The sequence below is a fragment of the Desmodus rotundus genome, chromosome 6 (genome assembly GCF_022682495.2).
Source record: "Desmodus rotundus isolate HL8 chromosome 6, HLdesRot8A.1, whole genome shotgun sequence".
Taxonomy (NCBI): domain Eukaryota; kingdom Metazoa; phylum Chordata; class Mammalia; order Chiroptera; family Phyllostomidae; genus Desmodus; species Desmodus rotundus.
In genome coordinates this window covers 2,059,047-2,077,777 of record NC_071392.1, presented here as the reverse complement: position 1 = coordinate 2,077,777, position 18,731 = coordinate 2,059,047, and the positions used below count along the sequence as shown (strand labels likewise).

The 18,731-nt window shown below is 55.4% G+C and overlaps 1 protein-coding gene across 10 annotated transcripts in view; it reads left to right on the top strand.

Moving 5' to 3' along the window:
* COBL (cordon-bleu WH2 repeat protein) overlaps positions 1 to 18,731 on the top strand; it is a 136,389-nt gene that overhangs the window by 42,225 nt on the left and 75,433 nt on the right. For 6 of the 10 annotated variants that reach the window (XM_053926948.2, XM_053926955.1, XM_053926954.2 and 3 more), the window contains exons 2-5: positions 7,398 to 7,601; positions 13,622 to 13,832; positions 15,599 to 15,827; positions 18,103 to 18,147. In XM_053926948.2, the coding sequence (XP_053782923.1) occupies positions 7,398 to 7,601; positions 13,622 to 13,832; positions 15,599 to 15,827; positions 18,103 to 18,147 (689 nt within the window). Of the gene's footprint in view, positions 1 to 511; positions 738 to 7,397; positions 7,602 to 13,621; positions 13,833 to 15,598; positions 15,828 to 18,102; positions 18,148 to 18,731 lie in introns of those variants that run through there. The other 4 variants (XM_053926950.2, XM_053926956.2, XM_053926957.2 and 1 more) reach the window with 2 other exon arrangements.

Here is an 18,731-nt window from a genome sequence, read left to right as displayed (position 1 = left end):
TCTGCTGCATCATCTGGACCCCCCGGGACAGTGGAATTTGGTATGAACAGAACATGGCCTGGGAGCTGAAAAGCCACACTGCCACACAGAGACTGGAAGAAAGCAGTGAGCTGCTCGCAGTTTGGGTGGGGGGGGGGGGTGAGAAAAGTGAAATCTCTCCGATAAAAGAAGGTGTCGCGCGAAGCCTGGGAGAGGAGACTGCTGTGCACTGTGGGCCGGAGCTCGGCTGCAGGAGGTGGGTTAGCTCCGTTAGAGGCCCGACCCCTCTCCGGGAGTGAGGGCGCCCCCTCCCCTGCGCTGCCCAGCCCAGATGCTGGTGGCTGTGCTCCCTGAGAAGTGGCTGGCTGCCCAGCATCCGCCTAAGATCCCCGCTCGGCCTTCCTGCCCTTTTGTGGCTTAGAAAGCCTGCGACTTTGAACGGGGGAGCCAGGGCGACCTGTGCTTCTGTTTGCTGGGTGCACAGGCTGCGGGGATGTCTCAGCGGACAAGCACAGCCTGCATCAGGTGGCACCTTTATTAATAAGTCACTAGGCTGGCTGGATCCAAGGCCTCAGCTTGTTCTCACAGCGCAGCTCCCAGCCCTGACACTTCGGAACAGTGACTTTCCTTTACTGGCGGACTGCAGGGGCCCCACCTGGGGAGTCCCCACTCTCCACGGAGAGGGGCTGAGGGAGCTGCGGTGGCAAGGGCAGCCGGCTCGGGATGTGTGCCAACATTGCCAGGTGGTTTGGGAATCGGTAAGTTTTCTCCTCTGATCCGTTGCCTTCCGTTCGAGAAGAATGCTCAAAGCTCAGGCAGCACCGTGTCCATTTTGGAAGGAGGGAGCCTCCTGTAGGCTGCACACGGCCTGCATCCCGTTCTCTCGGATACGTGGGCCGCTCCGCTTGGCTTCACCACTGAAGGTTTGCATATGCGGGGAGGGACGTGACCCACACCCGCTGGCCCCAGGTCCCGGGCGCCGGGTAGTAGCTGTGGGCGCCAGCGCCCGGTGCTCCTCTCTGAACACGAGCCGATGTGTGCTGAGATACCAGTGTTCCCATGCACCGGGCCGAGTCTAGGGTTTGGTGAGTGTTACGGGTCGCTTTTGTTACTATGTCTCTGCGAAGCCTATCAGGAACGTGAATCTTTCTATGTCGCATTTCTAAAAGCACCCCCAGCCCCAGGTCAAAACTGAAATTCTGTTGTGAGTATGATTTCGTAGTCAGTGTTGAATGCATTTGCTGCACATTGGAGCTTTTATTGGGCATCTTGGTGAGCGAGCTTCTATTCTGACCTCGCAGAGACAGGAGGCTTGTTGTATTTTTTTCTTATTAATCCCAGAGGGCAAACCTCCCTGTTACTATGCAAGTAACTGTAGCAGCCGCCAGTCATCGAGCACCGGCTGGGAACCAGAGCTGCACCCGAGACTCCCCTCGCTCATCCCACTTAACCCTTGCATTAACCCCACCAGGTAAGCCCGTTCCATCTCTCTCTGGTCAGCTCTGGAGGGAGCAGCGGCTTACAAGTCACAGTGAGTCGACCAAAGAAAGCCATCTGCCGATCTGAGCTTACATGTATCTCTCTCACCCAGACTGTGTACCTGGAGCTGGTGGATGCTTTGCAGCTGTGACACTGTGTCCAAGGGCCGTGTGTCTGTGTTGCCCTTGAATGTGGCATTTCCACAGGGAAAGCCGTTCCCTTGGTTGGTTGGAACAGCGTGGTCTGTAACACAACAGTTTCCTAGGTCCATTTTTTCAGCCCCTGCTTGTGTCGGTCTTCTGTTGAGTGTTTCTCTTGGTTTAAGTTTTGTTTCTCAAAGCAGAGGTGGTAGGAAAGCATCAGGGACCTTGGCTTATTTCTCACTCATTAGAAGGAATTCTTGTCTTGGAAGGAACCTGGCCCTGATGTTGGGAGATATTGAACTCCGAGGGAAGGTATGATGGTGACTCTCCCAGGGTCCCCGATTGCGCCCAACAGTGTGCAGAAATCACCAGCCTGCCAAGGTCCTGGGTGCCTCCTGCCTGGAGGGAGATTATCCGGGCCCTCCTCAGGTCCTCAGAAGGGTCCCGGACCCTAAGCGCAATGAGGACGCTGATGTCAGCCCCGGGCAAGTCCCTCTCTCCCCAGGACTCTGCGTCTTCTCGGGCCTGTGACCCCTGGGAGCTATGAGAAAGCTTCAGCAGGAGGTGGAGGTCGCGGGGGCTCCGACTTAGAAACACGGCTGGTTCATTCGGACCATGTCACCACAGAGTGCTCGCCTCTGCGACTCAGTGCCACCAAATTCCCCAGGGGCGGGGTGCCCCGGGGCTGGGGTCGCCCCCGTGTAGAGAGACCTCGGCTGCTGCTCTGGCCTTTCCAGCCGTGGGAACCCCCATCACCCCACCTGCACGTGGGAGGTGCAGCTGTCACACGATAGAATGTGTATGAAGAGCCGGGTCCCTGGGTCAGCAGTGTTCTGAAGCCAAGAGCTACAAGCCCAGTGGTGGGACCTGGGACAGGGAGCGGGTGACCCGACAGGGGTCGGTCCTGTCCCCTCAGCTCTGCCCTGCTGTCCTCTGGGGTGGGCCTGGCTGTCTGCACATTTTCCTTCTCTGAGGTGCTCACTAAGACGGGGGCGACCTGATCCCCGAATCCCAGTGGGGATGACCCCCGCGCTGGCTCCAGCAGGGCCACGAGCTGCTGTCTGATGGACAGGAGGTCGTGGCCCCTTCACTGCACTGGGGTGGGGGTGGGGTTGGAGGCCAGCGTCGTGGCCGGTCAGAAAACCTCGGATCGAGGATCTGTGAACATGAAGTGGGCGGTGCCCTGGGAAGGGCACGAGGGGGCCACTGCGTTGGGTGGGGCCCTGGTTCTGGGGTGCACATGGAGAAGGGGGATGGGGGCAGTCCAGAGGGGAGGGAAGAGCATTTCCAGCAGGGGGAGCGGCCTGTGCGAAGGCTGCCCCAGGGGGACCTTGCCATTCAAGGTGCTAACGGAGGCCTGTGTTGGGACCAGGTGGGGGTGGGGTCACTGAGCTCGGGGCCTCAAACCCCACGCAGCGTTGCCCTGCCCTGTCTCGGTGCCAGCTCACAGCGACGGGCTGCGTGGGCGAAGCAGCGACTTGGCCGTGCGGTGACACCGTTCTGAGTGACACTGTGAATGTGGGACCTCCAGCGGAAACGGTGTGCGGGGTGGGAAGGAGCCCGTGGAAATCACAGGGCTGCCAGGGGGATCTCGTCTGATGAGTGTCCACTTCTCTATTCTGCTGCTAATCGGGTCCCATCTACAAACCCCGATCGACAGGCAGTGGTGGCCTGGCCCTCTGGCCCTCTGGCCCTGGCCCTGGCCCGTCGGAAGGGAGGGACACACCCCCACCTCTGCCTCTGTGTTGCTGCCTCCTGGGCCAGGATGGGTGTCTGACCTCCCTCCCCCCTGTTTGCCTCTACCAGCCGGACCAGTGTACCCCTACCATCGATTTCCGGGGTCCGATGTCTCAGTTCCGCTTCCTCCTGGAATGTTACGGCCGCCGAAAGGGTCACTGAAGGTCGCTGTTGTGCCAGCAGATGCTCAGGGGTGCCCAGCGTTCGCCTGGCCTCCACTTCCCCAAGCACTCAGTAGAGTTAAACTTCCATCCTACTTCCTTAGGGCAGCGTGGGTGTGTCTCGAAAAAGGGCGACTCCGCCCACTGGGTAGAAACACTTTTCCAAAGGGAAACAGTGCTGCCTTCCGTCAGGCAGACCCGGTGGAGGCTCTGGACCGGGCATGGCCTTGAAGCAGAGGGTGGGCTGGGCCCCTCTGAGTCCAGGCCTTAAGGAGCAGTTTCTGTGAGGGGCAGGGCTGAGGGACAGTCCCCCCGGCGGAGGGGCTCGTGGCCGAGGAGCAGTGCCCCCTGAGGGTGCCCCTGAGCAGGACTGGCCTGCAGGAGGGTGCGGACTCCAGAGGGAGCCCCCAGCCCGGGCTGCCCTCCACACCGAAGAGGCCAGGCCTTGTCCAGACTCTGGGAGGTTGACCACCCAGAGAGGACAGCTCGCTTCCAGCTCTCACACCCCGTCCAGGGGGAGCGCAGCTGCTGGCTGCAGAGCCTCTGGGAGAGGACGGGACGCCCACCTGCCGCAGCAGGAACAGGTCCGATTAGCTGGAGCTGGGGGTGGGGTGAAGGGGCTATGCAGGTGCCTGCTGCCTGCCAGGCGGCCAGCGTGTGAATGGGCAGAAGTCACGTAGGCGTGTCACTCGGGGGAGCTGCCGCAGCCCAGCCCCCGATGCCAGTGCCCACGGTGCTGGGCTGTGAGAAGCAGTGTGAGGGATGGCAGGAACCCACAGAGTGGCCTTTGGGCTCAGCGGGAGGGGGACAGATGTGTGGGCTTCCCGTTCCCAACTGCAGGTCTTGCTGCCCCGGGCTCCTGCATCGGGTGGGCTGCTGTCACCTGTGAAGCAGGGTTCTCTGCAGCCGCCCCGGTAGGGGTAGGGGGAGGCAGGCATGCAGTCAGCCTGTCAAGAGCCTCTGCCTCGGGAGCAGGTCCCCCGCATCCCCGTGTCCCCCCAAGTGAGTACTCAGACCCAGCAGGCGGCACTTAGCTCCAACGGGGAACCCGGCCAGCTCGGCCCAGAAGTTCAGACAGTAAACATGTGGTGTTTTAAGCTCAAACCACTTGGAGCCCTCAGAGGTGACCTTTGAGATGCCAGAGATGTTTTCATAGATAGTTTTTTTTTATAAGTGGTTTCTGCAGGACACACCCGACTGTTCAACCTGCAGGGAGCGGAGGGAAGGTGAGCTGTGTGCGCGGTGACTCATGCCCTCTCCCTGCCGGGCTGTGAAGTCCTCCCCAACTTGGCCACCCCTCTGCTGCCTGCGGGGACACCTGCCCACACGCCCCTGTCAGGCCGCAGGTGTGCCCGGTGCACAGCGCCTGCCAGACCTTCCGAAAGCAGTCTGTGAAGGTGTTGGGGATCTCAGGAAACCTTTTAACGTTTTGTTTTGTTCTGTCTCTTCCAAAAGAGCCAAACCTCATTTTGTCCATGTGAAATGTTTGAGGAGTTTTTGCACAAGGCACACACACACACACACAACACTCTGTGCTGGAAAACGGAGATCCCTTCAGCGTGGGGCTGCTGGACTCCGGGGAGCAGCTCTGCGGGGTGCCTTTGCTACACAGGCCTCGGGGGGCCACGGGCACTCGTGGAGTGAAGGGATTGCTGTGGGGCTCGGATGGGCAGACGGGGCTGTGGGACGGGACCACAGCTGGGCAGACGTTAGTTAGTGCTGAGGGCTCCTTGGTGCTGATGATGGACGTGGGGGAGCATGATGGGACCGTCTCTCAGGGGACTCTGGGGCCTGGGGACGTGGCTTATTGGGGGAAAGTTGGGGGAAGGCTTCCCTTTGGGCTCCGTTTTGGAGGGAGTTCCAGCCAGTCACGTGACTCCCCAGAAACAAACGCCGTCCTCTCCGGGAAAACCCTCACTTCCTAGACACGTCAGTAAACCCAGCTTCTCTGAAGCACGTCAGGGAGGTGACGCTGGTGGCTCGCGACTGGCCTGTAGCCGAGACCCTCAGCAGGTTAGCCCAGGGCTCTACCGCCTCCTTCTCTCGGCCCTGACACCCCAGGCGTGGAATGTGGGGACAGCTCTTCCTCCTCACAGACGCCGAAGCGCACAATGGCTAAAAGCTGGCTCTGAACTGAACCGTCTGGGGTTGACGTTAGCTCTGGCACCCCAAACCCTGGAAAGGGGAGCCCAGACTCCTTACTCCGCAGACAGGGATGAGGCCAGAGCTCCGAGTGGCTGTGAGGGGTCGGTGCATTATTCACATTCCGCCCTCGGACCCGTGCGACATAGGCTGGCTGCCTCGTTTCTGCTTCTACACATGGAGAGAAAAAAGAGTGTGCTGGGTGAGAACGAAGCATAAAAACTACACAAATGATGATGTAGGTGTAAGGCTTTGAACCAGGGAAAAAGCAGAATGGGTGCCTGTCTGTTTATCATAATGGAGGCTGTGTCCCCAAAGTCACCCCTCAGTCTCGTGTCCACCACGTGACACGGACCACGGTAGCTTGTGGCCTTCTCTGAAGCCCATTTGCCGTGCTTTCCCCGTTTGTGAATGCTCTCACTCGTCTTACAAGTAATACATGTACCAGTGCTATTAGAGAGAGATCGGGAAAGGCAGAGAAGCGAAAATAGTAAAGCAAGGGTCGTATTACTGCCACCCAGGGATTGTTGTTGATTCTTTGCTGTATCTCTCTAGACTGTGTTATGGTCCATTGCTACAATGTATACTTTGCTTCAAAACAGAATTTTCCTGAGCAAATGATACGTCAAAGCTCGTTTTTTAACAAACCTGTATTGAGCATGCTGGCAGGTCACACCATGTCCTCTCAAGGTCTGCCAACCAGCCCTGGTATAACATTGTTTTCCAGTACCATGATTTATGGGAAGTGTCTCGATTATTTGCTCTACAAATGATGTTCTGGGCACCTTTGAAACTCGCACAGTGCATGCCTGTGGGGTTATTCCTTTAGGGACACACTCCCAGAAGTGGGACGCCCGTGTCTGATACCGCAGACCGGGTGCTGCCAAGCAGTTGGCTCTGCAGGAGCAGCGAAGCCTGTAGGGGCCAGGCTCGCCCTCTGCGGGCGGGCTGAGCAGAGTCGGCAGAGAGGGGAGGCGGTTGTGGAGCCAGGCGTGCACTCCGCCTCTCGTCCCGGCTCCAGCGTCCCCTGCCCTCGAAGACGCGTCTCTCCGACACTCAGTTTTCTCAGCTGCAGGTCTGTCAAGGACTGAACGAGGTGGACTTGCCAAGGTCGTTATCACCATAGGTCCTGATGTCTAGGAAGTGCGAGCTGTTATTATAAAACGCCACGGCCCATATGAAATAGGCTCTTATATATAAATAAGTGTACATGCACACACATATAGCATACACATATAACATACACAAACACACGCATGTGGATATGCAGACTTACAGCGAGAGTAAAACACCTGTACAAAGTGAGGGCAGGCCTTCCCTGAGTCTCTGGAGGAGACGAGAATTTCTCACACTGGTCACCAGGGGGCGACTCATTGTCGGGGGTCAGAGGTCTCCTGCAAGGGGGCCCCAGGCTGACAGCATCACCAGACGCGCCAACCAGCTGGCCCACCACCCGGCCAGGCCAACCATAGTGCTGAGAGTTTTATAACCGATAGAATTTCTAATTTTATGTTTGATGCTTATCCAAATGTATCGTAACTATGTTGTTTGGTCAGATTTGTACTGCTGCTGCTGCTGTTGTTACTGAGAACTTTATAATTAAAAAAAGAAGTGCCCATTGACTGATTTTAGAAGGCCTCTCCCGGAGTGGGGGGGGGATGGCTCCCTGGAGTGAGACACAGGCCCGCACTCAGAGCCCCGGGGTGCTCGCCAGGGCGGAACATTGCTTCATTCCGTCCCCGTGTTCTCGTTCCAGGAGGAAGATGAAGGCGCGCGCGCCCCCGCCCCCTGGGAAGCCCGCCACCCCGACTGTGCAGAGGGGACAGAACCCTCACCGCAGCGCGTCCCCCGCCCGCCAGCAGAACCTGCTGCACCCGAAGGAGAACCTGCAGGACAGGGCGGTGGGCCTGACCGTGGTGCTGCCCAGTGGGCTGGAGAAGAGGAGCATGGTCAACGGGAGGTAAGGGCCTGGCCTCGGGGTCAGCCTGGGGACCACCTGACCTGCTGCCTCACCTGGCTGGCTGGCCCCACAAGCTCCCCTCAATCCTGAACTGAGAGAGCAGCTCAGCACACTTCCCCGAGAGGCGTGCTCTGCTAGAGCAGGGGGCGTGGGCCATGCCCCTCTCCAGGTGGGCGCCCAGCCACCAGTCTGCGCTGGCATCCCTGGTGCTGAAGTGGCACCACCAGCAGTGCCTCCTGAAGGAACCGCCCAAGTGTCCACTCACAGGCTGACCCACTGAGGGTTCACACACTGCCAACCCACTATCTAAAGTCAAATTGAGACTAGGAATAAAATCTTGCCCTGGCTTGTGTGGCTCAGTGGATTAAGCACTGGCCTGTGAGCCAAAGGGTCTCCAGTTTGATTCCTGGTCAGGGACTTGCCTGGGTTGTGGGCCAGGTCCCCAGTAGGGGGCACACAAGAGGCAACCACACATTGATGTTTCTCGCCCTCTCTTTCTCCCACCCTTCCCATTTCTCTAGAAATAAGTAAAATATCTTTAAAAAAAAAGTTTATGAAAAAAATCTGATCCACGAATTTTAAATATAAGGGAATTGATCTCCAGACCTGTGGGTCCCACTTCCATTCTCAGATCCGGTGCACCTGGGCCAGCAGCCTGGGCTCAGGGTCAAGGGCTCATCTTCCCACCATGGCTCAGCCTCCCCCTGTCAGAACGCTGAGGGCTTTATTCCCGGAGGGGTTTCTAACTGTACGCTTGCTATTTACCACATTTTACCGTGGTTATGTTGTTCGATCGACTTTGTGTAACCGCCACCGTCATTACTGATAACTTTGTTACAGAAACTTTAAGAGTCACAGGAAACAAAATGTACATATTGATGCGGTTTTTATTGCAGTGGGTACGATAGAGTGATCAGTTACGAATACCTTCAGGCACGACCATCTGTTTACATGCTCCCGAGGAGCAGCACTCTCGGGGAGCAAGGAGCACAGGAGTGATAGAAAACATGTAAATGTAAGGAGCAGTCTGTCCAGGCATTCCAAAAATGGACACGGGGGGGTGGGCGTTTTGTTCTCGTGAATACTCTGAATACGGTGATGCACCAGTTGTATTTTTAAATATCAGTGTTAGAGTCTACCTAAACTTTGTTAATGAAAGTTTCTATTTAAATGTAAGCTGTAAGCTTTATAATGAAAATTCCAGGTGATCGTTTGATGGGTAAAGGGGGCCATAAGTTTCTACAATTATTTCATTGGCCATGTGAAGAGATGCTGGAGGAGCAGGAACCCCACCACCACCCTGCCCCCGCCTGCCTGGGCACCTGCCAGGGCTGGAGCTGCAGGGTTGTGGCTGCAGCATCTCCCACATAGGCCACGCCCACCTGCTTTCCAAATGGTGTCACAAGTGAGTCCTGAGACTGCTCCTCAGGGACCCCTCCTGATGCCATTGTCCCCAGGGGGCGGGGGTGGGGGGTAAGGCTCCAGTGCCGAAGCAAAGGCTGCACTGGACCCACAGGGAGGCGCCCGCAGCGCCCGCGGCCCCCGCGGCAGGGAATGCTCCCGGGGTCCAAGCGAGAGACAGTCAAGGGACGTGAGTTTCTGTGTTCCTTGGTCTCACAGAGTGGCCCTCGGTCTCGGTACACTTTTCCCACTGCACTTTAAATCGAAAACACGCACCGTCTTATAGGTTTAAACTACTGTAGTAGACACATGAAATTTTATCAGTGAATATATTGTGTTTAACTTATGATTCTTCTGTTTGGGGGCCCGTGTCTAGTTAGATTAGAAAAACGCTTCGCTGGGCGGCGGGCACACAGCCCAGTGTGCAGATCTTGCATCAGAGTTGTGCATCTGCACCCGCGTGGTCCTGTGAACCGATGCCGCCCGATCACTGTTATAAAGCATTAGTCAGAAAGAAAGATTAAAAAAGAATGTAGCCAACATAAATAAAAACAGCACTGTGGGAGGGAAAAAAACCCACTTGATGGAAGCATGATGAACAAACAGAAAACCGTACCTATTTCATCTGTACAACGTGGTGAGTGAGTCGGCGGGTCCAGTCCTGGGGAACCACAAGGCTAGTTATGCAGCTTTTAAGAAAAGGGCTGCGGGGGCTTGTGTTTGTGCTGCAACCCCAGGTCCGGTTCACAGATGCAGGAGGAAGGATGGGACACCTGCCTGAAAACCAGAAGTATGGTTTTGGAAACTATGTTTGAACCAAACACATTCTTTCAATTATACTTTACTTATTTTTTCCTCTTGCAAAGTAGAAGCTGCCATGGTGTCTTTTTGCAGTGTAGCTACAGAATAGGTGCAACTGTAGCAAGTGAGCTTTCTGTTTTCCGAGTAGTGAATTCCACCCCTCTCCCAGGGTGCCTGCAGGACAGGGTGAGGCGGAGCAGCCGGCCGGCTCCCTAACTGGGTCTCGGCTCTGACAGCTGCTGCTCATTCACCAGCTCCGCATCCTGGGAGGGGTTCTGCGTGTCGTACTCTTTAATAATACAGGCGTGGGCTGACGTCCAGTTCCAGACCCCTGCTTAAAATAGATCTGCTATGTTATCAGCCTGGGTTCTTGCTCCCGATTCATGGGAGAACGTTCGAATAGGATAAGGGAGTGGTTTCCGATCTGTGGTCAGTCCCTAAGCCATGCTCTCGCCCGACGTGGAGATTCTCATAGCGAAAGCACAGTAAGCGCTGGAGTCTGATTCTGCGTACCACCGCGACTTCTTTAAAGCTTCCTTTGGATTCAGAAACATGAATGTAAGTTCTGGTGCGTTCTTACAGAGGTTAAGAGCTGGTGTTCCGGGCCATTCTTAGGGACCGTGCCGTGGCCTGCATTAGGGACGGTGCTATCGCCCAGCCCACGGCCACCAGAAGGCGGCCACAGGTCCCCTCACTTTAATTGGGTCCTAGTAAAGACAAGACCTTTGAAGAGATAACACCTTCAGCCAAAAGCGAGCTTCGCAAACTCTGCCAGGCATTGGTGGGTCGGGGCTGTGTTGTTTTGATGTGGCCAATTCGTCACGTCGAGTCACACACGTGCCCCAGTGGCCTCGAGCAGGACCAGGCGAACATGCCCCAGGCAACATCAACCTCCCTGGGTCTTGGGTCTTCAGTCCCACCTGCCTGCGTGGGCGGAGGCCCCCTCGTGGCAGATGGGTTTACAGCCCGGCCGGGGCACTGAGGTGCCGGCCCTCCTAAAACAGCACAGGGCTCTCAGAGAAGGGGCCCTGTGTCCCTCCTGCAGAGAGCCCACCTGTCCCGAGATGAAGGGAGGGGGCACGGAGAGGGCCCCTCAGCCCTGTCTGTCCGTCTGTCCTGCCCTGCCCCAGGGGGCTGGGGAAGCCTGGTGCGGAGGCCTGCTGCCCTGCGGGGTCCGAGGCCTGGACCAATCCTGGGGGTGAAGGAGGAGCCCCTCCCCCAGCATGGCGAGTCAGGAAGGCCAGCGTTGATGGCCGGGAGCCCACCGGAGGGGAGAAGGCCGTTCTCTGAGTGATAGGCTGGTGGTCAGGTGCAGTTTGGTCTGACTCACATTTTCCCTTGAAGCATACGTTTTTTAAAGACTTTATTATTATTGTGGAGCAGTTTTGGGTTCATAGAAACATTGGGAGGAATGTGCAGAGGTTCCCCGTGCATACCCTGCCCCCCCACGGCCAGCCTCCCCGATGTACCCTGAGGCGCTCCCCAGGCTATTAACCACCTGCTTGCCTGTGCTAAGGTGGGCGTGTTCTTTGCTAGACCCACGCCTGAGAGCTCACCGAAGGTGTCCTCACTGTCATTCGGTCACGCAGAGGGGACGTCTCACCTTGTGGGACCTCGATAGACTGACAACGAGGGAAGTCATTGATTCACTGAGCGGAATCTGTATCGAACACCTAACGTTTGTGATGCGCAGGGGACAGCACGGGCCAGCAAGCAGAGCGGGGGATGGACTTGGCACAGCGGCCCGTGTGTGCAGGAGGCGGGCAGGTGAGTGCTGTGGCCGGGCTTCTTGTGGTGGCCCAGTCTCTGACCTGGGGCGCTGCCTCTGGCCACAGACTCCTTGCCACTGGGCGTCTTCAGTCACCTGTCCGTCCTCTGTCCTTCCTTACTTTCTGCCCGCATGTGCCGCTGTGCAGGACTGTGGGTACTGACCACCTCAGGGAGGCTCTCCTCCCGCCTCTCTCTCTCTCTCACGTCACAGGACGCCACCAGATGGGACTTTCTCCCGGTCTTGCTGCGACTCTGTTACACAGGCGGCCTCGCCCAGGGCGTGGGGCCGCCTGCTGGCCTCAGTCCCACACTAGAAACTGGGCCACGCTCAGCCCGTTCAAGCCTTGACAGCGTGCCCAGACTGTGGACATCACGTCCCGAAGTAGCTCCCTTTGGGCACCTTGTGAGGTTGGACAGAGGGACCCGTCTCTCCACCAAAGGCACATGTGCTAAATGCTCCTTTCCCGAGGACTTGGAGAGCAGCGCTTTTCCGTGTGGCCCCAGAGGGCTGCGTCGCCTGAGAGCTGGTGAGAGATGCAAGCTCCCAGCCCAGGGTGGGGCCTGCGGTCTGTGCTAGAACACGCCCAGAATTTGGGGTGCCTGTTAGAGTTTGGGAACCCCACTGCTGTGGGAATCAGGGGCTTGGCACCCAGGGTCTCGCCGGCCCGAGGGCTGTGGTGTGACGTAGTGTCATCAGACTTTGTGACTTCGGTAGAAGTGCCATCTACTGGGCAGGGACGAGGCCCTCAGCAGCCGTCACTGTGTGGAAATTGGACTTGGCCTCTCCACTGTCCCTGTCCCTTCCGTTCGGTCCCCAGACAGCCCGCTCACTGCCCTCTGGTCCCCAGTGCCCCTGCATTTGGAGAGTGGTGTGTACGCATACTCTGCTTTGTCCAGCTCTCCACCAGGGTTTCAAAAAGAGCCCTGTGAGAAAAAAAAGACCAGTTTGCTTCTTTTTGAAACCACTGACTCACGCGAAAACGTTTTGAAGTCTCTATGTATCTGGAAAGTAATGCTTTTTAAAAAGAAAGAAGTAGAAAAATTTTACTCACTTTTAAAATTTAAAAACAGAGACCACACAAATGATGACAATTAATTTCAAGTCTACATTCTGGGCACTAAGAAGATATCTGGGGAACAGAGATAAAGAAGTAGGAAAAGAAAAGATAGGAATAAGTAAATGAATTTATTTAGCAAACTCTTGTATCAAATTGACAGGCTGGCACTGTCCTAAGAAAGGCATACTTTCTTTAGGAAAGAAAGAAAAAGGAAGGAAGGAAGGAAGGGAGGGAGGAAGGAAGGAAGCTGTCATTTTCTTCAAGGTAAAATTTTCAGGGTTTTTTTTCAGATTTTATTTATTTATTTTTGGAGAGAGGGGCAAGGAGGGAGAGAAGGAGAGAAACATCAATGTGTGATTGCCTCTTGCATGCCCCCAGCTGGGGACCTGGCCGACAGCCCAGGCAGGTGCGCATACCAGTGACCCTTTTGATTCTCAGGCCGGTGCTCAGTCCACTGAGCCACACCAACCAGGGCAAAAAATTCCTGTTTTTAAGACACACAAATAACTGAAAATCTAACGTCTCGTGCCCCCGGGTACAGCAGGTCTGCGCATTGCATATGGTTCAGCTGTTGTTTTGTTAGAACAGTGATGAGATGCTGTAGGTAGAACTTACTCTTGCTTATGTCGATTAGCCTTTGGCAAAATTGGTTTCGTTATATTGGTATCACCTGGAAGTTGCAGAACCCACTGATGGGACTAAGTGAGGACTTCCTGTGCTATCACTCTGCTCACGGACCTGACAAGGTGCAGGTCAGCACACCCATGGAGGTAGCTGGAAAAGGAACTCCTTTCCCCGCTGAGTGGTGTTGGTCTGGCACCAGCTCTGAGAATGCTAGGGTGCGGCAGCACCGTCACACCCAAGGAATTCACGCGCGGCCACTGTCTTTCCTGGAAGTTTGCTCCTCCACCCGCTGGCCCACCCGTTCTCTCCCGGCCTGCGGGAAGGGTGCAGACCCCTGCTGACCACGCTCCGTCTCCCCCTTTGCAGCCACGCCATGATGGACCTCCTGGTGGAACTTTGCCTTCAAAACCACCTGAACCCCTCCCACCACGCCCTCGAGATCTGGTCTTCAGACTCCCAGCAGCCTTTGAGTTTTAAGCCAAACACTTTGGTGGGGACCCTGGATGTGCACACCGTGTATCTGAAGGAGAAAGTTCCTGAAGAGAAGGTGAAGCCTGGCCCGCCCAAGATGCCTGAGGTCAGTAGGAGGGGGTGCACACAGACACCTGCGGCCGGGAGCCCCTGCTGTCTCCCTCACATCTGCAGACGGCTGGGGAGGCGGGTCTACCTCTGTGCCAGGCAGAGTCCGGCACTAAACTGAGTTTATTTTAGAAGACAGAAGTTTCCGGAATTTAAGAATGTCCATTGTTGTGACGTTCCTTTGGACACCTCAGAAGAAGTGGTCCAGCTCCCAGCAAAGGTGGACATGGTCTACAGTTCCGCACTTTGCGAGGTGACAGCCACTTGTCACAGTCAGGGACTGAGCCGGTGTGGGTAGTGTGACTGAAAAATTGAACTTGTAATTTACTTAAATGCAAGTAACCACAGTGGCCACCCTACTGGACTCGTGCTAGAGTGTCCAGCTCAGGTCTGGAGGTCTTCCTGCCTCAGGAAGCAGGCAGGGTGCAGATGTGAACATTTTCTTAGAGATTGGGGATGAGGGGCAGAACTATTCTTTTGAAAAATCGATGCGAGAAATACTCATTGCAATTAGAGAATATCTTATTGTATACATAGATTTATTTTAGGCTTTTGATTATCGATCAAAATTAATTCCAGCTGCTTACTGTACTTTTTAATAAGCATTTGCTATGGTTCTTTAGGTCCAATTATGAGTAATGCTATGTCATTCATTTAGATTCTTGGAATAGAAACAAAACTTTCCTGCTTTTAAAAATGGCGATTTAGCCCATAGTCCATCTCCTATGAATTTCGGGCAGTTAATACATTTTAACTGACGCCATCTGCCCTCTGTGTGGGAGTTTTCCCTAATCCTTCCAGTAAAATCCGTGTTCACCACAGAGATACCTTGGTCACACCCTGTGGCTTCCCTCCCCTTCCCGACCCCAGGTGCAAACTCCACCAGCAGGGGATCCCCGGCTGGTGCCTGACCCCCGTTCCAGAAACACAGACAAGACCCTGTGCTCCGTGTTCCTTCCTCACATTCATCGACCTCCCGCACTAAGACTGGCCCAGGGTCTGAGATCGCCTCGGTGCCTCCCTAAAGCCCCTGTCTCCGCGTCTGCCCTGCAGGCCCTTAGCATCGTGGGGTGGCCAGGAAAGGCAGGCAGAGGCTGAGAGCCTGAAGCCTTGCCAGCTTCAGTGTTTCTGATGGGCCACGGTGTGCACACTTAGCTTTCATCCAATCGATTGTTTTTCCTTCTGATTATTACAGAGCTGATGTTTAAAACAACTAGAATGTTGTGTTAGCTCAAAGTATATCTGTGTAGTGTGTATATAATAAACATGTATGTACACAGGTGTATAGACACACACTCTACATTTAATAGATATTTGTATACTTAAGTAGATATTTTGATTTCTTAAACAAGACTTTGATGTCTTGTTTTTGGAGGGTTTTTCTTTACATTGAATTATATCCATGATACTTTGTAATGCTTCTGCTTTACAAAATGTATATAACTGCCTTGTGTTTGAGTGCAGTCAGAATTCTTGAAAGACCCTGTGCGTGTTGGATTCGAAATGGGGCCTCCCTCCGGTGTCCGCTTCCCTGTGTCCTTAGTGGTTAGTTCATCAGTAAGAGAGGCTCTGAGTTTAACTTACTTTTCCGGGCGTTTATCGGTCACTATCCTGTATGCCATTTCCCCACGACCCACTCAGTTGGTGGGAGAAAGGTTCAGTCCCTGCAAAATCGTGCCAGACCCCATCCCTGTGTAAAAGCAGAGGGCGGAGCCGTCAGGGGGATGAGCTCACAGCACTCTCTTGTCTGCTGTGTTCTTCCAGAAGTCCGTGCGTCTGGTCGTGAACTACCTGCGGACCCAGAAGGCTGTGGTGCGTGTGAGCCCTGAGGTGCCCCTGCAGAGCATCCTCCCCGTCATCTGCGCCAAGTGCGACGTGAGCCCCGAGCACGTGGTGCTCCTCAGGGACCACGTTGCGGGGGAGGAGCTGGAGCTCTCCAAGTCCCTGAACGAGCTGGGCATAAAGGAGCTCTACGCCTGGGACAACAAGAGAGGTGGGTGCTGCCTGGGCTGGGCCACTGGGCTGGTGGGAGCGTCATCCCAATACACCAAGGTCGTGGGTTCGGTCCCCAGTCAGGACACATGCAAGAATCACCCAGTGAGTGCATCAGTGAGTGGAACAACAAAATGATGGTTCTCTCTCTCTCAAATCAATAAATGATTTTTTTAAAAAAAGAGAGAGAGGTGAGTCCCTGCCCCTGAGAACACATGGGGAGCCAGGTCCGCCAGCACTTGGCACTCAGCACAACGCCCTGCACCCCAGGTGGGCAGGTACGCGAACTTTCAGGCAGCTCAAATTTTTCCAAACCAGGGTTGAAGTGGGTAGGAGACAGACCGAACTTGTTTTCATGCCCTGGTTGCGATTCTGCCTCCAGCCCCTGGTCCTGAGCACACCAGTCCCCTTCCCCTGGGAGCTTCTGTGGGATCAGGGAGAGGGACGGGAGGGAAACTGGAGCCTCCCCCCTAAAGGAGCTTCCCAGACTCTGACTGCCCCTGAGTCAGACATTGCTCCTAACCACAGCCAGTGACAAAAACATATTCAGCCGATCCCTAAAACTGCCCAAATGACCTCTCAGTCCCTCGAGATGACTCAGGGTACCTGGTCCGCAGTGGTGGTGGAGACACCTTAGTCCTTGTGTGAACACACCACATGGCCGGAGGTCACAGTCAGAGCCAGCGGGCAGCGTGGCAGCTGGAGAGCCCGGGGTTGGCGCAAAGACGGACTCTCTGTGTGAGTAGGTTTCTCTGGCTGATTCAAAGGGCTGACTCTCTGAACAGTGGTCAGAATGTGGCCCCCCCCCACACACACACAATTTAATGTTGTTTGACCTTGGAATTGTCAGAGTGAACTTCACAGAAGCGTCTAGTTTCATGAGCCCCCCTTGGCATCATTATTGGCTGCCTTTTTGTTTACTCCGCACACATTGAATGGGTTGGCTTTTAAAATACAGACATACTCAAGGTTTTTGAGGTTTTCTATAGCTTTTTTTGAAATTCTTACAGTAAAATAATTGCTTTTTAATTACGAAACTTATTGTGAAATCAGTGGTCACAGTGGAACCGCCCCCTGCCCCCAAACCTGCCCCCGGAGGTTCGGGAACCCAGATGGCATTCCACATTGGAGGAAGGGTCTCGCGTCAGTTGAGTGTGAGATGCGTGGACTATTTATTCCTTCACAACGAGTGTCCTGACACTTGAGAGCATCTTCAAACTCAGACGCGGTTATTCTCAGTGCCCGCCACGTGGGCCTGGAAAAGCCGAGTCTGTCTGGTTTTGTCTGCCCGATTTAAATCGGGTTTCTGGGAGTCTTTGGGAATAGCGCTTACTTGGCGCGACAGAGAAAAGAAAAACCGTCCCGCCTTGGAGTGCGTGGAAGAGAAAGCCTTACACAAGCACGTATTTTGGTTTTGTGACAATCCCAGGTATATCTTGAAAGGTAGACACAGAACCTATTACCTGGGAATGGTCCTATAAAACCAGCTTCTCCATTCAGGGGTACAGCCCAGCAAGCCCATGGCATCCAGAGAAGGGGACTGAGCATCCATCTGGGAAATGTCCCCCAAGCCGAGGCCCCTCTGTGACCCCCACATGGGGAGGACACCCTGGGGCAGACACCCTGGCTGCTCAGACTTGCCATCACTTCTGAGTCGGGGACATAGGGGTGCCCATCCCTCCTGAGCCCCACTCTGCTGCCTCGGGCACCTCCAAGGGACCCTCCCTCCTGCGGTCCCAGCAGCCTCCCCAGAGAATAAGGGGAACACCTGGCATGGTGAGGGGGCGCTCCAGCCCAGGTGGCCCATGCCCCTTTCATCGGGGCCAGACCGCACCCTGTGAGTGCTGGCTGCGAAACGTTTGAGGACCATCCCTGACAAAGGCCTCCACCGGCCCTGAGGGCAGCCAAGTGTCCAAGCAGAAAAGAGAAGGTTCCGGAGGCTGTCCCCCAGGGACCCCTCCTTTGCCCCTCCTGCTCTGTCCCCTCCCAGCCAGCAGCTGTGAGATGTGTCCCTGGGCACTGGCTTCCTCTGCAGGAATCCCTGGCCTCCGCAGCCTGCAGAAGCAGAGGACTTTGCTGCCACCCGCTTCTGCGGTGGTGCTCAGCAGCCAGCTGCTGCAGGCTCCCAAGGCCAGGGATGCGGGCCTGCTCTGCACTCGGCCGCCTCCTGTGGAGGACGACAGCCCCCACCAAGGTTTCCAGAGGGCCGGGGCCCTGGCCAGGGGCAGCAGAAGGTCTCGGCACCCTCTCACTCTCTCCCCGCCTGCGTTTTCCAGTTCTTCTGAGCAAAACTCGGTCGGAGCCTTCCCTGAGCTGTCGAGGTATGGTGAGCCTCTGCCGGGCTGCACCCTGCATGGCTCGGGGCCGGGGTGACGGACGCGCGGGTGACTGTGGGCCGTGGCGATGCCAGCGCGGCAGCTCTGGGGAAGGCTTGCTGGCTTGCGTGAGGTTGTGGTTTGGTTTCTCAGCTTTCTGGTTGGCTAGGAAAAGAATGTCCCTTGAGGGGTTGCTTTGTAGTGCTGGCTGGTGACAAAGAGGCTGTGGTGGAAAATGGACTGTGTGAAGGATCCCAGGGCAGAGGCTAAGCCATCTGTGTGGAAGAGGCAGCGTTTTTTCTTACCTATACCCACCTGTACTCACCTGTACTCACCTGTGCTCACCTGTACTCACCTGCGCTCTCCTGTGCTCACCTGTTTTTGCGATCCATCCTGCTTGCTGCAGAGTTTAGGCCAGTGTGGTTTGCGACATTAACCTTTGCTGTCCTAGTCAAGTATGAAAATGATGAGTCTGGATTTTGCATTTATTCTGATACCCATTTCTTGTAAACTGTGTGTATGTACACAGATACACAGATATTTACATGTGCACACACACATAAACACATACACAGACATACACACACATA